Genomic DNA, 26,099 nt, shown 5'->3' with positions numbered 1-26,099 from the left:
TTTTTTCATCTTGGCGTTAAATAGAATACCTTTGAACCTTCATTCTGTCTATTCTCAGTTAATTATTAATCAGAGCTACAAACAGTTTGGTACCTTTTTATGAGACTATGACTATGATTTGGTGAATTGGTTTTCTTTTCCCTTCTTCAAGGGTGGTGCCCCAAGGTGATCTCATTTAGATTATTTATCATAATTAGTCATTATCCCTCACAATCATTAATTGTTATTGATAGCCAAATTTAACCCAAAACTCCCTAATAATGTTGTATGAAGCATTACAAAGAGCTTGCTAATGATCAAAATACGCTTTTTAGATTTGCAAGACAGACGGACCAGAGTGGCTTGTAAGGCAACAGGAGACCAGATGTCCAGGTAATTAAAAAAATATTAAAGATTATTTACACATGAAAAATACTTACAAATAACTAAATAGAACTCAACTCATGATACACAACTCACATTACTTACATCAAGTGCACACAACTACACACTGATGTCCAACCCTCCACACAGCCATAAGAAACTGCTTAAATACACAGTTTAAACTGCGGGAGTTAATGTGGGCTGGACCGTTCCTGCAGGTAAATCAAATACGTTTTCCTGCAAACAGGTAAATGGTGCAGGAAGTGGTTGGCAACTTATTCCTTTTGCCCATTGATCTCCTGATGTGTGACAAAGCAAGAAATGATTAACTTATGGAACAGAGAACTAAACCAATAAACAAAAGTGAAACTTAACAATACTTGCCTGTGTTTTATTTCAACCAGAAAGGTTGACGGTAACTGTAACCAAACATATGACAAGATGCAAAGAAGTATAATGTATACATCAGTGATGGAACAATATAACTTCAAACTATTAACAATCGAGGTTAAATTATTCAGTAATATGGCGCTGATGATGAAGATGGGGACAAATGGTGTGTCTCAACCACTTTGTAACAGATTGTTAAAACCCTGTAACACCCACCGCTGCTGTAGCTAACTTCAGGACAAACAAGCCTTTGTGTCTGGTGTTGCACAGTTAGCTGCATAAACAAATGTACATGGAAATGAAGTGGAGCCAAAAGAAGGCCGAGCTCTTATCTGGATACCATATGACAAATCAACCCCTGTTTCTCCAGTTATGCTCAGTCCGAAAGTCTTTCATGATGGAACATGAGAATGCAGTTCAGCTGTTAACCTCCCACATATAAGGCATATCATATTTTTGCCCATATGTGGACATGGCAAATAGGCAAGCATTGACTTGATGCAATTAATGAATTCCACAAAACCACCAGGCACAAGTACAATGAATACAGTAAAAAGAATAAGAAGACTCTCTTAAAAGATCTCTGATTCCACTGTATTGATTTTGATCATTTGTTTTAAAACTATCCAGAATGAGTTGAAAAGTGTCCAACATGAGCCATGCTGGACCAGCGGACTGCATCTCAAAACTTGGCACCTCAGCTCAGCCGCTGAGTGACATCACTGGAGGCACTTCATCAGATTACATTCAGCTTCCTCTGGAGCCACAAAAGGCTTCACACTGCTTTTTTCCACATATGCAGTAGTACCTTTAATATCTTTGCTGGATCAAACTACAATGGGGTTTATTGTGTTTTTTTATTGTGTCATTTTCCATACTTTTGTCAATGTATTCAAGTGGAATAATATATCAACACATTATACATCCTTGTTAATAGTGAGTCCTTCTTTCTTCTTCTTATTTTATGTAAAAAAATCAAAGGACTCAAGCTCCTTATGTAACTGACCTAAATGTAACTAAAAAAGTTAGTAATTGTCATGACCGTAGATTTATGTTCTTGGTGTTATGTTCAGTTATGATTCTGTGTCTTGTGTTGTATTTTTGATTTCCATGCCCTCTTGTGTCTCTTGTCCTTTAAGTGTCTATTTTGTTCTTTCCTCTGTCTCCCTCTGTCTGTAGTTTTGTTCTCTCCTCTGTGCTCCTCCCTCCTCTCTCCTTACCTGTTCCTCGTGCATTTAGTCTGTGTCTTCTCTGCAGTCCATGTGCGTTCATTGTATCTGTCTGCGTTTGCTGCTGATCCTGTTCCTGATTCTGTCCTTGTGATGCCCCATGTCATCCCCTTGCCTCCTTTCGTGTCTTCTGGTATGTGTTGGATTTTGAGTTTTGCATTTTGCAGTTTTGATTTGAACTTTGCCTTTTTTCTTTGTACTTTGTGGAACTGTTTTATTTTGCTGCTTTGTCTTGCTGTTTTGCTACTTTGTTTTTTGGACTCTTGACTCATTTCTTTGTGCTTAAAATAAAGCTCGCTTTTGTTTTCCCCATATCCGTGCCTCCCGTGAGTAACTGCATTTGGGTCCACCTCCCCTTTCCATAGTCTTCCCCTGTAAACCCCTGTCTGACAGTAATATGCATATACAGTGGATATAGATCTAAATGATGCATTGGGTTGATATAGTAGTGTTGCTGAAATGTTTGAGAGAATTTTGCAAAATATTTTATATTCACGTCAATAAGCCTTGAGGCGGCAAGGTTTCCACAGAGCCAGAGAGTGCCATGATCTGCTGTAACATTACAAACACACACTGCCTCCTTTATGTTAACTTAAGATCTTTAAATACTACTTAATGTACAGTTAAGTCAAGATAGAGATTTTGATTCCCTCCTAAGGTTTCTTAAAAATATAAAACAAAAACATTTACAAAAGAAGCTTTTCAATGAAATAAAACAGAAAATCATTTTCTTTTACCAATGTGAACAAGAAATTGCCCCAAAAACTTGGGTCAGTATCAAGTACTTTATATGATTAACATACAATGTTTGATTAGAAAATGATTCTGTCCATCGAGGCCAAATTAGAATGATGTAAAACAGAGGTAATAGTCTTTAGGAGGGTCTACTGACAGTGTCCCATTCAAGCTGGTCAGTAATAGTGACTGTGATGAATATCTGAAGTATTTTCTACTTTGATCATTTTCTCATGTTCCTTTTAGAGTTCATATATCAACAGAGTGAGTTAAACATGTAATAGAAGCTGTTTCAGAGCATGTAACACTGACTTCAGCCACTGGAGGTCAGGACTTCACAGCTTGAAAGGAAGAAATGATTATGAATAAAGCATCTTAATGATCAGTCATAATATTGTCATGTGAACAACAGGAAACTTATATTTGGATGGGATATTGTCAGAGGGTCAGGGAGGGTCAGACCCTCTTAAAAGACCTTTACTTCTGTTATAAAGTTAGTTAGCTCTGGGCTTCATATTTCACAATTGCAAAGGAAGAAACGACAGACAGCAACAGTTCCCTTGTCGGACATTTATTTGGGTTTTCCACACATGCTGAATTTCATGCAACACAGTTTTACAGCATATATTTTCAATAATCCTGATTTCAATAAAGCAATATAGGTAGAAATGTAGAAGATCATAGTTTGTATTGTGGATTCTGTTATTCCAAGAAAACCATAAAAAATAAACCAGCAGAAGAAAACAGAAACATGATTCTCTTTAGTAATCCACCTTGATATTTTAATCATGCATTAGCATTGTTGCCAGTGCCATAACTGTAATGGTTGCACATCAATACATTTGTAAATGTGTTCAATAAAAGTAGTACAACACCTCTCACATCCCTGTCAATAGTGTGTCCCCCTCTAACCTCCTACTTTATTTCAAACATGATTTCAAAGCCAGTTCAGAGAAGAAACACTCAAATGAAGCTGAAGGACAAAAAAAGGAAACTTCACAGATAATAAAGCTGCAGTATCAGAGGTGGAAGCACTGGCTGACATGGGATTTACAGTTCAGCGTGCTGCTCCTCGCAGAGTTTGATTAATTTCCTCAGACTTTCCTGTGCCTTTTCACCTTTCTCTATTGCTGCTCTCAGCTTCTCATGTTCCTCATCTACTATATTCTTACTTATCTCTACATAGTCCTTCATGCCCTGCACAAATTGCTGATAATCATCTGGAAATTCGTCTTCATTTGCCTTCATGGATGCTTCCAGGGATTCCATAACACTCAGAGATAGCCCTGCCTGATGTTTAGCAGTGTCCATTGCTGGCACGTTGAATACCTAATGGAGAAAACAAAAATAAACATATACCATGTATGCACTGCTGTACATAAAGCCACACAGTATTCCAACACTGCAAACTTACTCTGAAGTACTTTATGTGAGCAACATGAACTATGTGACTGACTCACCTTCAACGGCTCCAGTAGTTTCTGTGTTGTCTGATATTGTTCCTTTGCCTTTTCCTGCAAATCCAAAATGAGAATCAACATGAATTTCCGTTTGATAACATGTGAGTATCACAGCAACTCGTCAACAACTAATCTAGCACATACAACTTCAGATAAAATAGATCAGAACATTTAGACGGAAGACTTTCAAACAGATGTGAGCATGATGTTGAGTGGATTTACCAGATTGTCTTTGCAAGTCAGTGAACTTGAGAGGCAAACCAGACACAGCAGAGTGAAGATGGAGAACAGGCCTGTGGTGGCTCTGACACCAGCCACTCCTCTGCTCCTGGACCAAGCTGCTGCTGCCATCGCTGTTCTAAAACATTTTTTGATAGAGCTTAAATGATCAATGAAGTCGTGAAAAGACGATGCTCAAACTGCTACTTTGTAACATTCAAATGTCTACAGTATAAACTATCAAATGGTGAGTTGAAGTTGGTGATCTTACCTGCTGGGTGACTGGAAGGAGAGCTGCTGTACAGGTGATGAGAGAAAATATGATGAGATGAGACTCCCAATAACGTTTTATATAGTATTGGTGACACCTCCCCCATTGCACAATATACCAGTGTGTGTTTGTGTGTGTGTCACTGTGTGTCACTGTGTGTTTATTGGTATGTGATGGTCTATACATGCAGAATGGGTCCTGCCTTGACTTGCATCTTCTGTATCACCGCTCCTTTTCGTCCGTCTCTTCAGTTTCACTTTTGAAGAAATAGTATTTGACAGTTTCACTTTACAGGAAACACCAACATCTGTTATTGTAGGTGCCTACTGTGAGCGAAACAGTACAAAACAGTTGGAAACTGATTGAAGGCCTCCTAAGAAATAGTGTTTTGGTCAACTTAATTTGATATATTTAGATAAATCTATGATGAAAGCATAACAAAAATATTCAAAATAAATCATGATTGAATCAGGTGCCTTGTGCATTCAAATGACATCAAATATAGGACGAAACTGACAACTGAACACCACAACACGCATCTCCACATTCTGAGAGTTTGTTCCAATCTATAGTATAAAAAAATCATCTCCATGACAGACTACAGTCATTTAATCTAACAATACACTGTACAGTGACTGCAGCCCACAATCACACATACATATATGAGAAGAGGGGAAACTGTTGTAGTTTAACGTGGCGCCTATCTCATCTGTACAGTGACGAATAACAATCAGAGAGATTGTTGGTGTACATCGATCCAAATGTCATGCTTTGAAACCTTGTGAAGTCCCCCATGACATGTTATAACCAGTCCACCCTGCCTCTCTGTCCCACTATAACCAGTCCACCCTGCCTCTCTGTCCCACTATAACCAGTCCACCCTGCCTCTCTGTCCCACTATAACCAGTCCACCCTGCCTCTATGTCCCACTATAACCAGTCCACCCTGCCTCTATGTCCCACTATAACCAGTCCACTCTGCCTCTATGTCCCACTATAACCAGTCCACCCTGCCTCTATGTCCCACTATAACCAGTCCACCCTGCCTCTCTGTCCCACTATAACCAGTCAACCTGCCTCTATGTCCCACTATAAACCAGTCCACCCTGCCTCTATGTCCCACTATAACCAGTCCACTCTGCCTCTATGTCCCACTATAACCAGTCCACCCTGCCTCTATGTCCCACTATAACCAGTCCACCCTGCCTCTCTGTCCCACTATAACCAGTCCACCCTGCCTCTATGTCCCACTATAACAGTCCACCCTGCCTCTCTGTCCCACTATAACCAGTCCACTCTGCCTCTATGTCCCACCTATACACCAGTCCACCCTGCCTCTCTGTCCCCTATAACCAGTCCACCCTGCCTCTATGTCCACTATACCAGTCCAACCCTGCCTCTATGTCCCACTATAACCAGTCCACCCTGCCTCTATGTCCCCTATAACAGTCCACCCTGCCTCTCTGTCCCACTATAACCAGTCACCTCTGCCTCTATGTCCCACTATAACCAGTCCACCCTGCCTCTATGTCCCACTATAACCAGTCCACCCTGCCTCTCTGTCCCACTATAACCAGTCCACCCTGCCTCTATGTCCCACTATAACCAGTCCACCCTGCCTCTCTGTCCCCCTATAACCAGTCCACCTGCCTCTGTCCCACTATAACCAGTCCACCCTGCCTCTATGTCCCACTATAACCAGTCCCCCTGCCTCTCTGTCCCACTATAACCAGTCCACCCTGCCTCTCTGTCCCACTATAACCAGTCCACCCTGCTCTGTGTCCCACTATAACCAGTCCCCCTGCCTCTCTGTCCCACTATAACCAGTCCACCCTGCCTCTGTCCCACTATAACCAGTCCACCCTGCCTCTATGTCCCACTATAACCAGTCCACCCTGCCTCTATGTCCCACTATAACCAGTCCACCCTGCCTCTCTGTCCCACTATAACCAGTCCACTCTGCCTCTCTGTGTCCCACTATAACCAGTCCACCCTGTCCCACTATAACAGTCCACCCTGCCTCTCTGTCCCACTAGAACCAGTCCACCCCGCCTCTATGTCCCACTATAACCAGTCCAGCCTGCCTCTCTGTCCCACTATAACCAGTCCACCCTGCCTCTATGTCCCACTATAACCAGTCCACCCTGCCTCTCTGTCCCACTATAACCAGTCCACCCCGCCTCTATGTCCCACTATAACCAGTCCACCCCGCCTCTATGTCCCACTATAACCAGTCCACCCTGCCTCTCTGTCCCACTATAAACCCAGTCCCACCCTGCCTCTATGTCCCACTATAACCAGTCCATCCTGCCCTCTGTCCCACTATAACCAGTCCATCCTGCCTCTCTGTCCCACTATAACCAGTCCACCCTGCCTCTGTGTCCCACTATAACCAGTCCACCCTGCCTCTCTGTCCCACTATAACCAGTCCACCCTGCCTCTCTGTCCCACTATAACAAATGATCTGGGATTATTGCCAAAAACAGCAGAGAGGCCTTGAAGTAAAAGTTCAAAAGTCACTCTAGAAATCAACACTGGAGGAATCAGCATGAGCATTTCAGCATTTAGGCCTGTGTCATACATAAGGGATAATGCCCGACGAGGTGTCCATAAACAGAAGTTAATGGACGCCGCGAAGTCCATTAACTTCTGTTTATTGACACCTCGAAGGGCATTATCCGGCTTATACCATGGTCACTTGCCAAAGAAAAGAAATTCGGACCATTAATTTACATTTTCATGCGTTTTACAATAAAAATATAAAGTTTTTCACAAGCCATAACTTTGTTTCCCTGGTAACGCCTGAGGGTTTGACTAATACCTGGAACAATCATTACTCTCCCGTAAGGTTCTTATGCAACGGAGAAGTTGTTCACTCCTCCAGTAAATAGGACGGACCATAGATACAACTTGGCAACGGGAGATATTCTAGTCCGCTCAGCGATGAGCCAGCAAGCTAACGCTATGCTAGCAAGATTCAAAGTCAAGAACATTGCGCACGGATGACAAACAGTAAATATAATTTGACAGTATGCTAGCTAAGAAGACTAGCTAGCTAACCAGTCATGTCATTGTCCCCAAATCAATAGCAAGATTTTCACGAACAAATGACCGGCCGTGTGTAATGTTACTGTGGCCGCAGCCTGAAGCAGAGAGCTGAACAGTGAACGGGATGTGAGATTATTCCTCCCTCTCGATTATTCGCGTATCAGTAAATTTAGAAGGGAAGTGAACTTTCTGCAGCTTGTGTGTTACAGTCGCCACCCTATGGTGTTCAGAGGATAAGACACTGAAGGACTGACGGACTGCACTCAGTGCTGGAAATATAAAATTCAGATTTGATATGCCAGGTAGCGCATTAATTTTACAGCGGTAAACAGTCAATTTGACTGGAACTACTTAGTAGGTGTCCATATATCAGGGGTTAATGGACACCCTGCAGCCAATCAGAATCGAGTATTCCCCCAGACCATGGTATAAGTGCTTTTAACAACCTGTGTATGTACACGTGATGGCTGCCTCACATAGCTTGTGTCCATATGGAGCGTCAGAGTTGCACATCCTCAGAAATGAGCGCTACATGTCTGCAAGATACAACATGCACATGAATGGTGGTGTCAGTGCAGGGCCTGTGTCAGGGTTTTTATAGAGTCTGGGGTCGATGCGCATGTCAGCAGACCACAGTCACACGGCGGCCATTTTCCTTTGACGTCAGAATGACATCGAGCCACATACTTCCTCACTACCATTACGGTTTGATTACATCCAGTGTGTTCTGCTGCTGGACTTCAAATGTGTCAAAGATGTGCGCTGATATAGTGCCTATATATAGTTTTAATTCAGCTTTTGTAGTTAATGACCAAATATCTGCAGTGGTGGAGATGTGCTCCAGCCTCTGAAAGAGTTTCTTTGGCTCATCTTCCATTTTTGCAGACTGTATTAGCTGTCCAGGTAGTCTGAAATGTTCTTCTGGCCAGCTGGACAGGGTATCCTGCTAACCAGCTACCTGAAAGACTCCAACCAAGAACACTTTGTAGTGGATTTACAAACCTGTGGATTGAAATCTCTAAGAGAGTATTCAGCAGTACGACAGGAAACACATGGACTGATCACAACCTGCCCTGCTGAGGTTGAGGAGAGAAAGTGAAGCAGAGCAATGAAACAAAGAAACTCCAGCCAGTAGATGATACTCACAAAGAAGCCATGATGCTGATTGGTTTCTTCTTATAGCTGTAGCCCCTTTTAAGAATTTCTCAATTTGCGACTTCCCTGAACAAACCACCATCAGCCTTGATCGAAGAAGCTCTGCTGATTTTAAAAACCGGCCCTGAGACCGAAGCAACCTGTAACAGAGACAAGACGACACAAAGATGAAGACATGATGCCATCTGCGTAGACATAATGTGGCTTCAGCTGGATCACTCCACATAAACTCAGCTGTGAAAGACACATGAGGATGTGGTTAACCAGATATAAAGACAAAGACTTTAGCAAACCAATCCAAAAACAGTCAAGCAAAAACACAACTAACTGCAGTGATCCTCCTTAATATTAGAGCTGATTAGAACTAACAGGAGATAAATGTGTTTATGTTTGTGTCATTTTGCAGACAATCTGAATTGTAATGTTTGCACATCAGAACATTTGTAAATTCAACAGAGGCATATCAACACATTTCACATCCCTGTTAATGATGAGTCCTTAAAATCTTGTTCTCTGCCAAACAGTTTAAAAAATTCATTTGGAAACCAGGTCATAGTGTTTCGGAATTGACTATAAGAGTGTGTGCAGGACATTGTTGGGACATGTTGCTGCCTCGTCACAGAAATATTATTTAGCAGTTTCACTTCATAGTAATTAACCAACATCAGTTAGTGTAAGTGTGAGACTTGGTGGTACTTTGAATCGCGCGCACACACACACACACGCACACACACACACACACACACACCTGTAGATAGTACGTGTTAGTTAGATTGTATTTTTTCATCTTGGCGTTAAATAGAATACCTTTGAACCTTCATTCTGTCTATTCTCAGTTAATTATTAATCAGAGTGACAAACAGTTTAGTACCTTTTTATGAGACTGATTTGGTGAATTGGTTTTCTTTTCCCTTCTTCACAGGAGGTGCGCCGAGGTGATCTGGTTTAAATTATTTATCAAATTAATAATTATCCCTGATAATCATTCATTGTTACTGATACCAAATTTAACCCAAAACTCGTTATTGATATTGCATAAAGCACAACACACATCAGTACATTTGTAAGTTCAACTAAAGCATATCAACACATTTCACATCCCTGTTATTGATGAGTCCTTAAAATCTCGTTCTCCGTCAAACAATTAAATAGATTCATGATTTTGAAACCAGGTCATAGTATTTTGTAATTGATTATAAGAATGTGTGCACGTGCAGGAAGGACATTGTTGGGACATGTTGCTGCCTCGTCACAGAAATATAATTTTGCAGTTTCACTTTGACAGTAATGAACAGACATCAGTTAGTGTAGGTGTGAGACACAAAGCAAACTGTAGATGATACACGAGGACACAACTGTACAAAAATGTGTGCTGTAAACTGTGAACAAACGTGAAACTGATGCTTATTGAGGCCTTAGAAAACATTATTTTTTTTAGTTAAAACATTTAGGAATTATCGACCTATCCACCTGTTGGACCTGTTATCTGCTCCTGTGATGTTCCTGTTGTATTTTGTGTTAAATTTCATCAACCAAATATTGAGTTCAAGAATTCTGTGTAAATATTTTTGTTATACCATTTGACTGTTTTTATATTTTAGTAAAAACACAGTTTTATTGAAATCTTCAGATTTTCAGTATAAAGTGTCATTGTAAGAAGACCAAGAAGGGTCACATCTCATTTACACTGACAACGAGTATGAAGGAGCGAAAACCTTCCCTATTTCCATGTGTGTCCCTCTGTTCAACATGATGTAAATGATGTTCAATTCAGCATTTCAATGTGTTAAATTATCTGGCTATCATGCACAGGCTTATGATCAGCTCATAATCAGAAAGAAAAAGGGATACGATGTTAAAGTTTCACCACAGCTTTTCTTAAGTCCTTCTCCATTCTCCTTTCTCCTCTATTTGACCTCTTGACATGTTCCATCAGGGTTCAAGGAAAGTGGTTAGGAGGTGGCTACTTGACTGCAGCTGGACTTAAATACAAAATGAGGGGAGGACTGACTGCTATCAAGGATTGGATGTCTCTCAACTTCCTTTAATTAAATCCAGACAAAACCAAAGTTCTCTTCTTTGGTCCTAATAATCTCATCCCTGCACTGAATCCGTCAATCGGCCCTCTAGCCGCCAATCTCAAACCCTCCTCCAGAAACCTGGGTGTAATCTTTGACCACAATTTAAACTTTGACTCACACATAAACAAACTTGTACAATCCTGCTTTTTCCAACTCCGGAACATCTCAAAAATCAAAGCGATGCTAACAACCAGCCATCTTGAACTTCTAATCCACACCCTGATTTTCTCTCGCCTCGACTACTGTAACGCTCTTTTCACCTGTCTCAACCGTGCAGCCCTGTCTCGCCTGCAGCTCGTTCAAAACGCTGCAGCCAGACAATTAACCAAAACCAATCGCAGATCCCGCATCACACCTATTCTTGCATCCCTTCATTGGCTTCCAGTAAAATACAGAATAGACTTCACATATCTGTACATGTATGTTCGTTTTATTTTATCTTGTTATTTACTTTTATGTTTGTTTTTAATGGTGTTTTTACTTATGTTTACTGTACCCTGTACAGCACTTTGCAAACTTTGTTTTGAAAGAAGTGCTATATAGATAAAAACTTACTTACTTACTTATATAGTAAGTAAAGTAAATATACTTGTATATTTTATCCTGGCGACTGGGCTGCATCCAAGTTTACTGCATAAGCTACCAGCATGTTTCTGGCTATCAGATGTTGATTGGTTCAAAATATCATGGTCCACAATTTTTGGTTTTCAGGATAAATACTTTTACTTTCACTTTCTTTCAACTTTAGTTTTGGCATTTGTTGTTTTCAGGAAACAGTGCATTCTTTACTATGAACACCAGGGGGCAGTATTTGTCTATGCCAGATTTTACACCTGTTTGTGATGCACATTGACTTGTGTGCTTTGTCATATTCCAATTATTCATGTATGTGTTCTTTTTGGCTAGGAACTAGTGCAACAGAGATACTGTGTGTGGATGCTGTAGATAGCTTGATACCTGCACAGAGGTTTGACTAACTGATTACAGTTACAGATAATTCTATATCACATATTACAAAAAGTGGCATGATGATACAGTAAAAGAAAAGACCTGTTAGCTACAAATAAATTCAGCAGTATGTAGAGTGAAAAACTCTTCACCAGTGTCAGTCTGTTGACACTCACAACTCAAAGCTACAAAAAGCTGTTCATGGACAGTAAGGTGAATACTAAACATTTTGCGCATACTCTCTATTTATTGTGTATCATACTGTATTAACATTGTGTGAAATCTATGGAAACTGAAAGTTAAGTAACTTTTACTGAACTGTGGAATTAAATACAGTAAGTACGCAGTTTAATTCAGGACAAAATGATCCGCATGTATCAGCCGGCCTTCTTCAGCATCATTTAAAGACACAGTGTGTAATTAATCATGTAATTAAACAGAACCAGCATTTTTCAGTAATTACATCCACATTTGCATTGGGATTGAAGAAGCTGGATCGCTTTACAGTCATTTTTTTCTGTTTGGTTTCGAACAATTTTTGGCCATAAAAGGACAGGAATGATTTTGTTTCCGCTGTAATTCAGAGCTGACGTTCCTCGCACTTTGAACAGTGTTTTTTGTTTGTTTGTTTTTGTACTGTATGATCTGTGAACAAGTTCAACTTAACTGTGGCTAATTTTGTGTTTCGTTTAGTTTTGTATCACAGTTGTCAACCCGATCATGTTTTTCCAAAGCGGTTAGCTTCTTTTTCTAATTATCTCTAGTTAGAAATGGTAAATGGAATGAAGAAGTGTCAACCAAATGAAACCAACGACCCAATAATTGACTATCTCCAAAACCCAATTAACCACAAAGCATCAACATTCTATACTAATTCAATCTATTTAACCAGTAGCTCATGTAACAATTTGAGGTTAATCTGGCAGAGGGACCTTAATTGTCAGATTGATGAAGATACATGGAAACAAATTGTGGCTGATAATGGTAAATAGATCAAGGAAACTAGAGGTAAATTCACCCAACATATAATTTTACACCGGTATTACTGGACACCATGTAGGCTTTTCAAAGTAGGACTAATAAGTACCAACACATGCTGGAATTGTAAGACAGAGATGGGCACATTCATACATCTCATATGGGAATGTTCTACGGTCAACCCATTTTGGCGAAGTGTATTGAAATTCGTAGAGGCGTGGGTAGGAATATCCTTGCCGCTATCCCCACGTCTTTGCCTTATGGGAGATAAAACAGAAATTCCAAATTTGACCAAAAGCGTTCATTCAGTGTTGATGGTGGGGACAACCTCAGCTGCCAGAATTATTCTGAGACATTGGAAAGCATCCACTACCCCAACATTTAATGAGTGGAAAGCTTTGATGAGTGAAACAGCATCATGTGAGATTATGTTGGCAGGAATAAATGGCAGGGAACATGTGGCTCTAGGAAGCTGGGAGTATTTTATGAACTGCCTGACCTCTAACTAGTAGGCTGTTTGTTTGCAATCCCTCACCTCTGTATTTTTGTATTATTGTATATTGTATTGTTATTCTCCTTTTTTTTCTTTTTTTTTTCTCTTCTTTAACCAGGAACACCTAACCAATTTGTCATTTTGCTGTCCGACCTTACTGTGTGTGTAAGCTGTGCCTAATGAGCTATGTACCATGTTTATAAATAAAAACTTGAATTACAAAAAAAAGAAATGGTAAATGGACTTGCATTGCTCTAGCGCTTTTCCAGTCTATTGACCATTCAAGGCGCTTTACACATTCTTTGCTTTGGCACATTCACCCATTCACCCACATTAACCCATTCATCCATTCATACGCTGATGGCAGAGGCTGCTTGCTCAAGTCTTGAGGACACTTCGGCAGGGGACCTGCGACCCATTCTACCTCCTGAGTTACAGCCATTCAATGAATCAGACTTCTCCCTAAGTAGTTCTTCTATTCTTTCAGCTCCCCGACATGACACGTGTGCCTTCATCTGACCCTACAAGTGGCCCCAAGGACTCAGAGCTCACAGGTGTCCTTAACCTCTCTGTAAGGACACTCCCACACAGGGTTTAAAAGCCTGCAACTCTCTCCCCCCCCCCCCCCCCCCCCCCCCCAAGTTAGTTAGAACTGAAGAAGCCTCTTGGATGTGAGCTGAACTGTCTTCAAGAAACTGAAGTCCAGTTGCCTACGATACAACACATAGAGGAAAAAATCACTGCATACAATTCCATCAGCTTAGTCGCTAAGTCACCACTTGCTTCATTAATGATGGGACTACTGTACACGTATTCACCTGTCTTTTATAGAACAAGGATGTACACACAAACACACACACACACACACACACACACACACACAACCATACGCATACAGGCAGACAGAAAGAGACAGATACAGACGTAGACCCTCCATTCCCCGATAATTAATCAGGGGGATTGGCAGCCCTGTTGTGCTGCTACACCGGGGGTCCTTATTTCACAGGCAGCCTCCGTCACCACTGCGTCAGCACTGATGAGCTCAGCGTTACCGGCAGGGAGGGAGGGAGCGAGGGGGGCGGAGGATGGGAGAGAGACAGGGAAAACGAGTGGAGAGAGAGGGAGAGAGAGAGGGAGAAGAAACGGGGTGTTGCCGCCTGTGAGACACACTCACGCATCACAGCGTATGAGCAGCAGGGGCGAGGACAGAAAGAGCATCCCTCCATCCTACTCCCGGGGAAAAACAAGGCTGCCGCTTCTGTTTTGTTTTGTTGTTGTGTGTGGCTTTTTTTTTTAATTATTGAAGCCGAACAAAGAGAAAACGTGCATTATTAAAACACAATCAAAGCAGACGTATCGCGGAGATTGACTGCGGAGCGAGCAGAGAAGAGAGCTCGGCGCGAAAAGCAGACGGAGCGCGTTTTCAGCACCTCGGACAGCGGACATGGCTCCGATAGTGGAGGAGGGAGCTCAGCTCGGTGAGTCCAAACTCTTCTTCACGTCCTCACGAACAGGCACCAGGTGTGACGGTGTCTGCGTAGCACATGACTCGTGTTAAAAAAAAATAAAAATAAAAAAAGCTTTATTCGCTCATTTGATACAAACAAAATAACGACAATATATGTGTGTTTAAGTAGCATGTTTATAGAAAAAGTGCTCACCTGTACGCGTGCGTGCTGTCTAACCTGGTCACTCACTTAAAACAACGTTTGGGGAGAATTCCAGCCTCCATTTTGCAGCTAGCTTAGGGGCGGCTGCTAATTATCCGGAAAACTAGCCAGCGGGATGGACGCGTCATGCTTTTTTGATATGATATGACTGACATTAATATTAATATTAATATTAACAAAGCTCACGTAATGTCACAATTCGAGGTTGTGTGGGTGTTACTGTAGCACAGGTGAAGCCCGGGAAAGCACCTTGTTTGTTTTCGTTATTGTCCTCCCGCCTCGGCTGCTCCCTCGCCGCCCTCCCGTCGCCACATCCATCTGTCTGTTGTTGTAGCCTTGAAAACCAGGTCCACCCAGGGCGTGAGGCTGAAATATTCATGGAAATGAAAGGGATGAAACAGTTGCGTACATGATGCCGTGATGTAAAAGTGAGATGAGCTCAGTGAGAGGCAGTCCCTTTGGGTTTGTGAGGAATTTCTGATGGCAGCAACACGACCTTACGGTGTAAACACCTAAAATGAGTCAAAAGGCAAACAGATTTATAGAATATTATCAGGAGTTGCCCATCACACACTGGCCTGTATTATCAGGAATTGCAAGCCAGTGTGTCATAAACATCACCTTTTACCTGTAAATTCCTGTATGCCAATAATGTCAAATGTCAAAAAAACATACATTTTTTGCTGTGTCAACACGATGCTAATGACCTAATTACATTAGATTTCCCCCTTCAAAAGACAACACAGGACTGATTATCCCCCACATCCTCCCTCCCCGCTCTCTCCCTCTCTCATCTCTTTGTATGGGTGTTAACCTGAGTGCTTTTCCACTGGGCCGCCCTCTTAACTGCAGGAAATGGCCCTGTGTTCCTTCCACTGAAACACACCCATTAACTCTGGCTGCGTGAGAGAGCGGGGCGATTGCTGTCGAGTCACAGTTCATCGCCACGAAACAAAGAGCTGAAGCACGCGCCGGCAAATATCCCCGTCATATGTCTGCAACGGTAACGTTTCTAGCGTGTGGATGAAGGGATTCAGGTCCCACAAAAAAAGCAACACTACTGTGGAAAGGAAAACGTGGTTTCATTCCATTTCCCTCACTGAGTTTGGGCAGATCTCCCTCTTCTGTAGGAGGAATATAAATGAGGAGGGAGCATTTACAGCCCATCACAAATTTCTAGGCTATTATAGATTTACAGTGGTGAGGGATACAATGTTTTGCCCAAACAAATGTAATATAATCATTACCGATCTGTTTTGTTATGTCATAGAAGATGGTGTTTGTTCTCTGTATCGACGAGAATCATCTTGATGTTTCCTTTTCATAGTCAGTCAAAAAATCCTCCCTAACCTGTTTATATCGTAGGTCTGCATAACAGACTGACACTGTGATCAGTACGATTGTTATGATGCCGGATAACAGATAAACAGAGAGCAATTTTTGTCCATTTTGTGCTGTTGCCAGGGGCCTTGTCCCGCGAGTTCAGCCATTTTTGTAAACCTGCCGTCAAGAAATCAACCAGTCACATAACGACATGATGTTCTGTTTCCCAGAAGTTCATTACATTACACCAACTGTTTCCTGTTGATTTACTAGAGCCATGTTTGGAATATGAACACAGTGCTGACAGTTCTTCATCAGGGTTGAACAGATTGCCATGTTTTCATCCTTTTCTGAGTCAAGACTGCAGCCTGCGTCAGTCACTCAACACAAAATGGACTCAACAATTAAATCTGTTGAGGTTGTGACAGCTGCACACTTGTTTTATGCCTGTTCCCACAGTTTTTCGTTGGCCGGGCTAGTTGTTGACATTTTTTGAATTAAAGTTATTTCTCTACTCTTCTCTCCACTCTCTCCTCTATAGTGGCAGTGCCAGTGGGTGTTGCCGTGGTGAGTGTCTTCGGCCTAGTCTTCACTGTGTCAGCCTTTGCATGGATCTGTTGCCAACGTAAAAACACCAAATCCCAGAAGACACCTCCCTACAAGTTTGTGCACATGCTCAAAGGGGTGGACATCTACCCGGAGAGCCTCAGCGGCAAGAAGAAGTTTGCTGCGCCTGCCACCACGACGGCTAACGACAGTAAAACAGACGTTAATGGAAACTGCCACACTACGTCGCTAATGAGTCCGACCGGCACCGGTAAACTGGCGTCAAGTCCAAATGACGGCAGACCTGCTCTGCATCTGGATCTGGAGAAACGGGATCTGAATGGCAACTTCACCACTAAACCATTTCATCACCACCACCAGAAGGTGCGGAGCTCCCCGGACCTGGAGCTGCCCTCTCCCCATGCAGGGTTCACCCAACCTGGGGCGATGGACCGCCGAGACCTTCCCTCACCATCCAGCACTCTTTCAAGCCAGGCGCCCACCCCGGCTGTAGACAAGCCCCACGGCGACGAGAAGGAGGGCGGACTTGGGACTCTTCACTTCTCCTTGGAGTACCAGCCAGAGAAGAAGGCGTTCATCGTCCACATCAAGGTACTGTGTGTGTGTAGAACCAGGTGTTTATGTGTGCGTCTTTATAACCATTACTATCAGATCTTTGATAGAAACCTGATTAAAATGGTTTCATGCAGTCTTGACTGATTGATGGTTTGATTTTTTGATCCAGGAAGCCCATGGCCTGACTCCAACTGATGAGCAGTCGCTGACCTCTGACCCATACATCAAGCTGACCCTGCTGCCGGAGAAAAAACACCGTGTGAAGACCAGAGTCCTGAGGAAGACTCTGGACCCCGCCTTTGACGAGACCTTCAGCTTCTACGGGATCCCGCTGGCCCGAGTGTCGGAGCTGGCCCTTCACTTCATGGTGCTGAGCTTTGATAGGTTCTCCCGTGATGAGGTCATTGGCGAGACCCTTGTACCCTTGTCCGGGATTGATTTAACAGAGGGGCGTGTCCTGATGAGCCGAGAGATCATCAAGAGGAATGTCAAGGTAAGATCTGAAAAAATGTGGATGTTTGAACATTTTGCATTCATTTTGAAAAAAACATTTGTTTTCTGGTATTGGTTTCTTTAAGTGCGGTCATTGGGAAACGTTTCATGACACATACATATGATACAAATGATTTTACAGCATGCAAAGCACTATATTTATTTTATTTAACGAACACTCATGAAATCGCTTTTCAGAAATTCCAAGAATGCCTCATCATTCCCCTCATTATAACATTAGTGCTCATCCCTAAAAAGCACTGCAGCAAAGTGCCTCCACTGTTACAGTATTAATCAGCACATAAATCGGCACTTAATCATCCTGAAATCCATTTACTTATTAAAATCTAATTTGAAAAGCTTTCTCAAACTCACCTCAATGCAAATGCATCATATTATGTTTCTTGAAACCACAATGAAACCTTGCACACCGCTCTCAAGTGTTGATCTAATCGCATAATCTGAATCTTGAATGAACGTTTTTAATTTCCCTGTAAATATTTATTGTTATTTAATTCAATCTATCTCTAATTGATAAAAGTGTTAATGGACAAAGTGTATCCCTCTGTGGGGACACATAGATGGGATCTGTTGCACCATGATGGATTTGAAAGCTGATGGGGTTGTTCTTAAATGGACTGCTGTGAGTTTGGCTATGCTAACGCCCTTTTTTTTTTCTTTTTTTTTTTGGCTTGTTTTTGTTTTTGCTACTAAATGTAGGAAAATACTGTGGAGCTGATTATTCTACAACTCTGAAAATATGTAATGTATGTGACCAATGCATTCAACAGCTGGAACAGATGAATCATGATACATTTGGCTTTAATTTAACGGAGATCTTTACGGCTTTAGAGAATTGAAATAGCAACACATGGACTGCCAGTATGAAAGGGAATAGGCTATCACATGGACGATGTTACATTCCCAGTAGTGTATTGAATAGATTAGGTGATATCCACACCATACCATTATGGATCTGTGGCCTGGTGGTCAATATACTTCTGCTCCAGACTGGCTTTTCCTAGCAACTGTGAGGACCACAAATGTGCTTTACCTCTTTTCCAGTAGGATGTCTTTCCTTTTAGAATAACGGCATGTACTGTAGTATCAGCACCAGTTGTTGAAATCCCCTGCTGTAGTACTGTGGCAGAAAATATCCATGATTATATTTATTTCTTGGCAGTATGGATAGCTACATTACATTCAGTGTGATGGTGAATTTAAAGGCGGGGTGTAAGATGATATCTCCTTCCTTATCATAGCTCTGAGGTCTAGTATACAGCAGCTCTTTACATTGGTACTAGATGGTTTAGCTGTATTTGAGCATTTGTCCATTTGCAGGTGGAATGTGAGATCATATCAGTGTACAGTAATAATAGGTTTGTGGACTAAAATGGTACTCTGCAGAGCTCTGCTAAAATGGAAGCCCTGTGCCTTCCAGGTGGGAGAGGAAATGCTTGCGCACATTTCTTACTTCCCAGGAGGAATGTGAGCTATCTTAAACGTCTTTAAACATCTCTGATGCAATACAGCGCTCAAGAGAAGTGCTGCGAAATGCGGCTCATATTCTGAGAAATATAAAAGATGAGCCCCTCTCAGCAGCGCTTTTCAGTTCCATTCCTCGTTGCAGTCCTGGGAGAGGCATATCACAGAAACCTCAGAAGGCTTTTTAGTGCAAAATATCAGAGTTTAGTTTAAGAATCCACGATATTTTGATTCTTTTGTTACATTTCATGTTGGCTGTTGAAAATCAAAAAAAGTTTTGGCCCCTTACTGCAGTCATTTGCTGTGTATCAGCTGTACTTATTCAACCTGCCCTCTTTATTTAAAGAGAATATATTGGCACGCGTTCTTCTGAATCACATCATGTTAAAATAGATGTGCAAACAACCTTTTTGATACATTTACAAGGCTTTACAAAGTGCGAAAAAGCAGTGGATTCAACACAACATATCCATATCATGGTATTTAATAAAACCATGTGCTTATGTGTATGACATGCAGTAAGGCTTATTCTAAAATTAGTTTCGCCTGCTTCGCAACATGACCATCTGCATTGTAACCTCTGATAGAAGGAGCCCTATTCTAACAGGGTGGTGGCTCTCTTTGTCTGCATGGCATAGATTTTGCCTCCTTGCTTTGTGCGGGTACCTGTGTGTGCGTGACTGTGAGTGTCTGTGCATGTCTGAGCACACAGCAGATCATGGAATCAATACTGCTTGTCGTAAGCAGCGTAGCATTCACCCTGTCATCCCAAGACAACAAAAACAACAGAATCAAGTGGAATATTTGCGTCGCCACCCATTCTTCTACTTTATAATAAACCTAAAATGCCCTCAGAGGAATGATATGGAAACGCATTAGGGGCACAATCACACCGGCATGTTCAGAGACTTAACATCAGGTCAGGGATAGAAGTTGTCTGCGTGCTTCTTCTCATCGCCATGGCAACCATGAGCTTCTGAAGCATGACATCTCGTTAGGTGTGATCACAGCATCCGAGGCGTCAACTCTCCTGGCTGTGGACACCGACAGGGATGTGTGTGTGTACGTGTGCCGCAAATTGCAGCGCAGTAACTCGGTGCGAGCGCTAATGCGGAGCAGATGAGGGAGCTTCTCAGTTACACGTCTGTGCTGGTAAAGATATGAGAAGACACCTCCTAAGCAGGTGATGATTATCAAGCTGACAGCCACCGATATTATTTGCAGTGCAAGCAGCCGCAGTATTCACCACAGAACTGTTGATTACGTGCTACTGAATGCATACGTGTGCTTTCTTTTGTTATTTCTACTACTAAAACTTGCTGCGGTTTTGGTCTCAATCAACAATTGTATTTAAATGTAATTTAAAAAGATATTAGGACGGCGGTCTTCTTTGCATACTGCATGTTCTGTGGCAATCAATACGGTCAGGATGAGTAGAAGTGATCTCATGAATATAAAATAAGTCAAGCTCATCTGGCAACCGGGCCGCGCACGCGATGAGGACAATAATGCTTTTGTAGCCTGTGATGTTCTCTGGACTGCCTGCCATATATTTTGTTTTAGTGTTGTAGGTGATGAGATCTCTCTGAGTTTTACATGTTTACTTTAAAGGTTTTCGATTCGGTCCTTGTATGACAACAGAACACATTTACTTCTCCCTTTGAAAGAAAAACCTTACTTTTATCCTCAGATAAAAGGAAGGTTTTTCTTTCAAAGGGAGAAGTAAATGTGTTCTGGCCTCAGCTGCACTGTTTGGGTGTCAGTTCTTGTCTGGTTTGAAGGGTGATGAACATGTCTGAAAGTCTCTTCTTCTCTATCTCCCTCCACACCTGCCATCTCTTTTTGCATCACCTTTTTTTTTGTTTTATTTTGTTCACCCATTCTCTTTCCCCTCCCTCCATCTCTCCAACATTCACCCCTCCCCGGTCTTTCCACAGAAGTCCTCAGGCCGAGGCGAGCTACTGCTCTCCCTGTGTTACCAGTCCACCACCAACACTCTGACTGTAGTCGTCCTCAAAGCTCGCCACCTGCCCAAGACTGAAAACAATGGACCTACAGGTACATGCCCTTCAAGCTGAACCTTTCCACTGCTCCCACACAGACACAGATGCATGTGTGCTTGAACTTTCTTCCCATAACCATAAGCAGAGGAGACTAGAAATCATGTTGCTCTTCCTGCCATGCAGCCCAGACTACTTTGGATGCTGCAGTAGTTGCCATAATGACACCACCACCACACCAAAGTAATCTGATCAGGATGTGATAGAGAGCACTTTAGTGACAAGCACACACACTCACACACACAAAGTGTTTACACAGCCAGCCTCTTTTGTCCTCATCACTAACATCCATCATTTCCGCCCCATCGATTGCAGTATTGATCTGGCTTAGGAATAATATGCCACTCTGCAGCCCCTGCAGGGATAGGTATTCACCACGCCTCTCGTCTCTTGCTTCTGTCCTTACTTTGTTCATCTGCTTATGTCACTCTTCATCTCTAGATCCTTATGTCAAGGTCAACATGTACCATGGGAAGAAGCGCGTGTGTAAGAAGAAGACCCACGTGAAGAAGTGCTCCCCCAACCCGGTCTTCAACGAGCTCTTTGTCTTTGATTTGCCCTCGGACGAGGGCCTGAGAGACACCAGCGTGGAGCTGCTGCTGATGGACTCAGACACAAGCAACTCACGCTGCCCCAACACCATCCTCGGGCGCCTGGTGCTTGGCACGTCTGCAGCGGGCACCCCTGGCGAGCACTGGAGGGAGATCTGCGACCACCCACGTCGCCAGATTGCCAAGTGGCACGGCTTGTCAGAGGATTAGAACGTCATCCTGTTGGCAGTTTCTGTTGTCCACATTTGATCTGGTCCAACCACGAGAGGGATGGAATGAGGATGGGCGGGATTTACCGTCTCGCCAGCCAGTACCCGTTGGACTTCAGTGAGGGTGTGTGGGAAACAAGGGGGAGGGGACTTTGATGTTGAGAGGGGGGCCATTTGAAGTGATGTCATCATTCAATCAATCATTCAATCACCTATCTTTGAAGTTATTGGGGTTCAGCGGGGAGGTAGGGGCGTGACAAAGGGAACCCCATAGCTTTAAACGATCCCAAAGACTGTCACCGAAAATCACCTGGTAACATGCAGCATCATCTCCATGGCAACAACCAATTGTCACTGTAACCGTGTGCAGTGCGGAATGTCTTAAATGTCGCTAATACTCTTCTTCTCTTCTTCTTCTTCTGCTTCTTCTTCCTTCTTCTTCTTCTCCTCCTTCTTCTTCTTCTTCTTCTTCCTTCTATAAATAGTAACCTAGTCCATCATACGAAAACCAGAATGAAACACATCTGACAATGCTGTAAAAAATGTGGATTATTAAAGTTTATTTTATAATGACAATGTTTTCTTCATAATATGTAGATTGTTTTTATTTATGTTTTTGTTTTGTACTCTTATAGTTGATTTGTTGAACATGTTTTGTAAGTATAAGTGGTATTTCATATATCATTAAGTACAAGAAAGCCTAAATTAGGTGGTTTGAGAAAATACTGGAACAGGCTGAGTGCATTGGGGACAGTTAACTATGGATGCATTCACGTGTGTGTGTGTGTGTGTGTGTGCGTGTGTGTGTGCGTGTGTGCGTGCGTGCGTGTGTGTGTGTGCGCACACGCATTGTGATATGAGAGTGCTTTTGCTAATGCGACTGTGTGTATGGGTGTACGTGTGTGCGTTAGCTCTGAAGAGATGTGAGCCACATACTGTTTACTGTAGGTGTTTTGTCCCCCTTACTGTGAGCACAAAGACAGCTGAAGTGTAAATGTATGTACCTTACTATAAAATATGGCAAGTTCTAAGAAAACGTTGGGTTTGTAGTCTTTATTTTGTGTGTGTGTGTGTGTGTATTCAGACATCTTTATGTTATTATCAGCAGAACCATTTTAGCTCTTTTTTTTAGGGTTAATGGAATAATTGTTTAATATCATCACATCTGTACAAGGTAAAAGCCTCTTTTAAATTTTATAATATTACAATATGCATGGAGGTGCGCGCGTGTGTGTCCTTACCTCCAGCACCCGGGGGATGACATCATCGGGCTTCTTTCCAAGTCTGATGATGTAATAACTTCTGAGTGGCTAAGTGCTGGAGGATGAAGTCATCATGTCTGCATTTAATATCAGCTAAGTGGTTTCGGTGAGGGAGGACAGCTGGCTCAGCATGCTGATCTGCTTAAAAATACAGACATGTATCTTTACAACCTCTCTGTGCTGCCTCTGCTCTCTTCCCTCCAGCGTCTTACACTGTGATACGTCATGAGTTTGGTGCTGGAGTCTCTGGAGAAGCAGGACGTTCTGTCACTCTGCTCTTCCTCTGCGGTTCTGACCTGTGAGGTCGCCGGCTGAGAATGGTTTCTATTTTAAACCTCCGCTGTCATCTTTGAAGCAATATAAAGAACCCGTGCAACGTGCAGCATCACTACCATCCCCCTTTTTTTTCTCATTTCCTCTGGCTAACCAAGTACAATTTAGCCAGCTATGAGCTAAATGCTGTCGCTCTAAGGTGAGGACTTAGCGTCCTTTATAAGAACAGTGTTTTGTTCAAGGACATTTTGAGCGAGTGATTCCAATCTGGGACTTTATAATTAGCAGACTGGGAAGGTGAACATCTTTTATTCCTGACCCGGTAACCAACTGGTTGTGTTGAAAGCAAATACACAGGTCCAGAGAACAAATGTTGGAGTGATAACACAGACTGTGGCCCAGATCCACTGTTTTATGTGAGAAGTGTCGCTTATAGTGATGAAACCACAGAGGATTAAAACCTGACTCTGTGGTGACCCTCAGCTCTGCTCAGCATTTTAGCATGTTGCAGCTCTTTGTGTTGGTTATACATGCCAACAACGTTAAGGTTCCTATTAAATGGCTAGTAGAGAGTTGACAAGTTAACCACCTATATTAGCAACAATTATCAGTTACCTAACCAGAGTTGAGACAGAGCCGCCGGATCACACCAGAAAAATCTTTCTCCATGAATAAGATCCAGATTTTAATTCTAAATCAGTGAGTTGTGTTTTAGTACATTGTGGAGAGTTCTTTTTTGTACAAGTTTTAGAGGTCTCCAGAAACACTGTGCTCTGGTGGCTTCTTTCTTTTCATACATCCATGGCAGCATCACACAAATCAAGGAAATTTAGTCTATACAGCGAGACAGGATGAGCCATCAACATTTTTCAACGTTTTCCATGATACCACAAACTCTAAAATACCAGTGAAAAATGGTGAAGATGGTTAAATATGGAGCATATTTGACAACAAATCGTCCTAATCATTGGCTTTGACCTTAAGGTTATTGATTCAGTCTTCAGTTTTTCGGCTAAAAGGCTACGCTAAAGGTTACACTATCTGACCAGTAAACAGAAGCAGACAGACAAGGTTAGCGACTAGCTTTAGCAGCTAAAGAGCAAGATGTTTCTCTCAGGAGTTTGAGGGGACTAAAACAGAACGAAAAAGCTAGTTTTAAGAATTATTTGTCCTCAGTCAGCAAGGACAACAAAAACGTGATGTCTCATGAATGCTAATGTTGCTCTGCATCTGTTCGATGCTTAAATAGGCAACAATTTGCTAGCATACTCGTCATATCAAATGTTAGAACGTGGTTATTGTCTTTATAACTTAGCGCACTGCCTCGTTTTATGCTCATACTGGCCAGTGCTTCTTCACTGTATTCGTTCTGTTTTAGCTTCCCCCCCCCCCCCCCGTTCCGAATAACAAGCCTTCTAAGATTGGTCAGCTCACACATGCCTGAGCCAGCAACGCTAACTACAACAGAGCAGCTGTATTGAATCAATGTCATGCGCTAAACTAGTCGCTAGCCACAAATTATGCAAATGTGTGACTACCTGACACAACGTGATGTCAAGAACAACACAATTAAAGGCGGGACTACTGATGAGGTGCTTGGGTACTTCAGGAGCAGTGTTTTCTGTGGGAGAGAGGAGCTTCTGTACGGGTAGACTTTGGCCATTGTAACTTTCACGTTGTTTTACATACACAAGAATCTATATGACACACTGAAGGAAGGGAAAAATACTGAAAAAGCATACCAGGTCTTTAAGTTTATTGTTTAACATTCATATTAGCATGGCTGAAAACATTTTGAAAATGATGCCTGTAAAGCAAAAAATTGTAGCTTTCTCCTATGAAATCCCCCGCACTCCTTTCGTCAAATCTCCCACACACTGTTCACTCCTCTTCCTTTACAAAACTGCTCAGACTTATTGATTGACTTGCGAACAATTTTCTCCCCAGCGTTTGTCCAAACGGGCCCTAAATTACACTTTTATGCCTGTCCGTGTCCTTCTGCTGTCCCACCAAGCCAATAATTATTGGTGTGCAGCCTTTTTATGTTGAGGGGAACCAGGCGACAAAATATAATAGAGTGAAGGATAAGATGGTGGTATGAAAAGAAGTAAAAACAAATCAATGAATAAGGGCTGAATCAATAAAAGACAAACAATAGCTCCCCCAAACAAAAGGGGAAAATAATAAAAGTGAAGTGTAGAGATTTTTTCTTTTGATAGCAAATGTCAGTTTCATAATGGCTGTTTTCATACCATTCAGTGGAGCTGGGTGCACTTTTTCTTT

At 42.2% G+C, this 26,099-nt stretch overlaps 1 protein-coding gene across 1 annotated transcript; it reads left to right on the top strand.

Annotated features, from left to right (window-relative positions):
- Positions 1-14,469: 14,469 nt before the first annotated feature.
- On the top strand, positions 14,470-23,317 carry syt4 (synaptotagmin IV). The gene is made up of 5 exons (XM_030430428.1): positions 14,470-14,847; positions 16,904-17,520; positions 17,654-17,977; positions 21,399-21,519; positions 21,963-23,317. Exons 1-5 carry the CDS (start codon positions 14,814-14,816, stop codon positions 22,280-22,282), a joined length of 1,416 nt encoding a protein of 471 aa, XP_030286288.1. The 5' UTR covers positions 14,470-14,813; the 3' UTR covers positions 22,283-23,317.
- The last annotated feature ends 2,782 nt before the right edge of the window (positions 23,318-26,099 follow it).

Source organism: Sparus aurata, chromosome 10 (genome assembly GCF_900880675.1).
Source record: "Sparus aurata chromosome 10, fSpaAur1.1, whole genome shotgun sequence".
Taxonomy (NCBI): domain Eukaryota; kingdom Metazoa; phylum Chordata; class Actinopteri; order Spariformes; family Sparidae; genus Sparus; species Sparus aurata.
Note: the sequence above shows the minus strand (reverse complement) of the source record. Positions and strands in the feature narration are given on the sequence as shown.

Excerpts from the sequence above, each read along its gene's own strand:
- syt4 (XM_030430428.1), top strand. The coding sequence starts at position 14,814 with ATGGCTCCGATAGTGGAGGAGGGAGCTCAGCTCG. Across the intron at positions 17,521-17,653 it reads CGTTCATCGTCCACATCAAG|GAAGCCCATGGCCTGACTCC; the intron begins GTACTGTGTGTG and ends TTTTTGATCCAG. Across the intron at positions 21,520-21,962 it reads TGAAAACAATGGACCTACAG|ATCCTTATGTCAAGGTCAAC; the intron begins GTACATGCCCTT and ends CTTCATCTCTAG.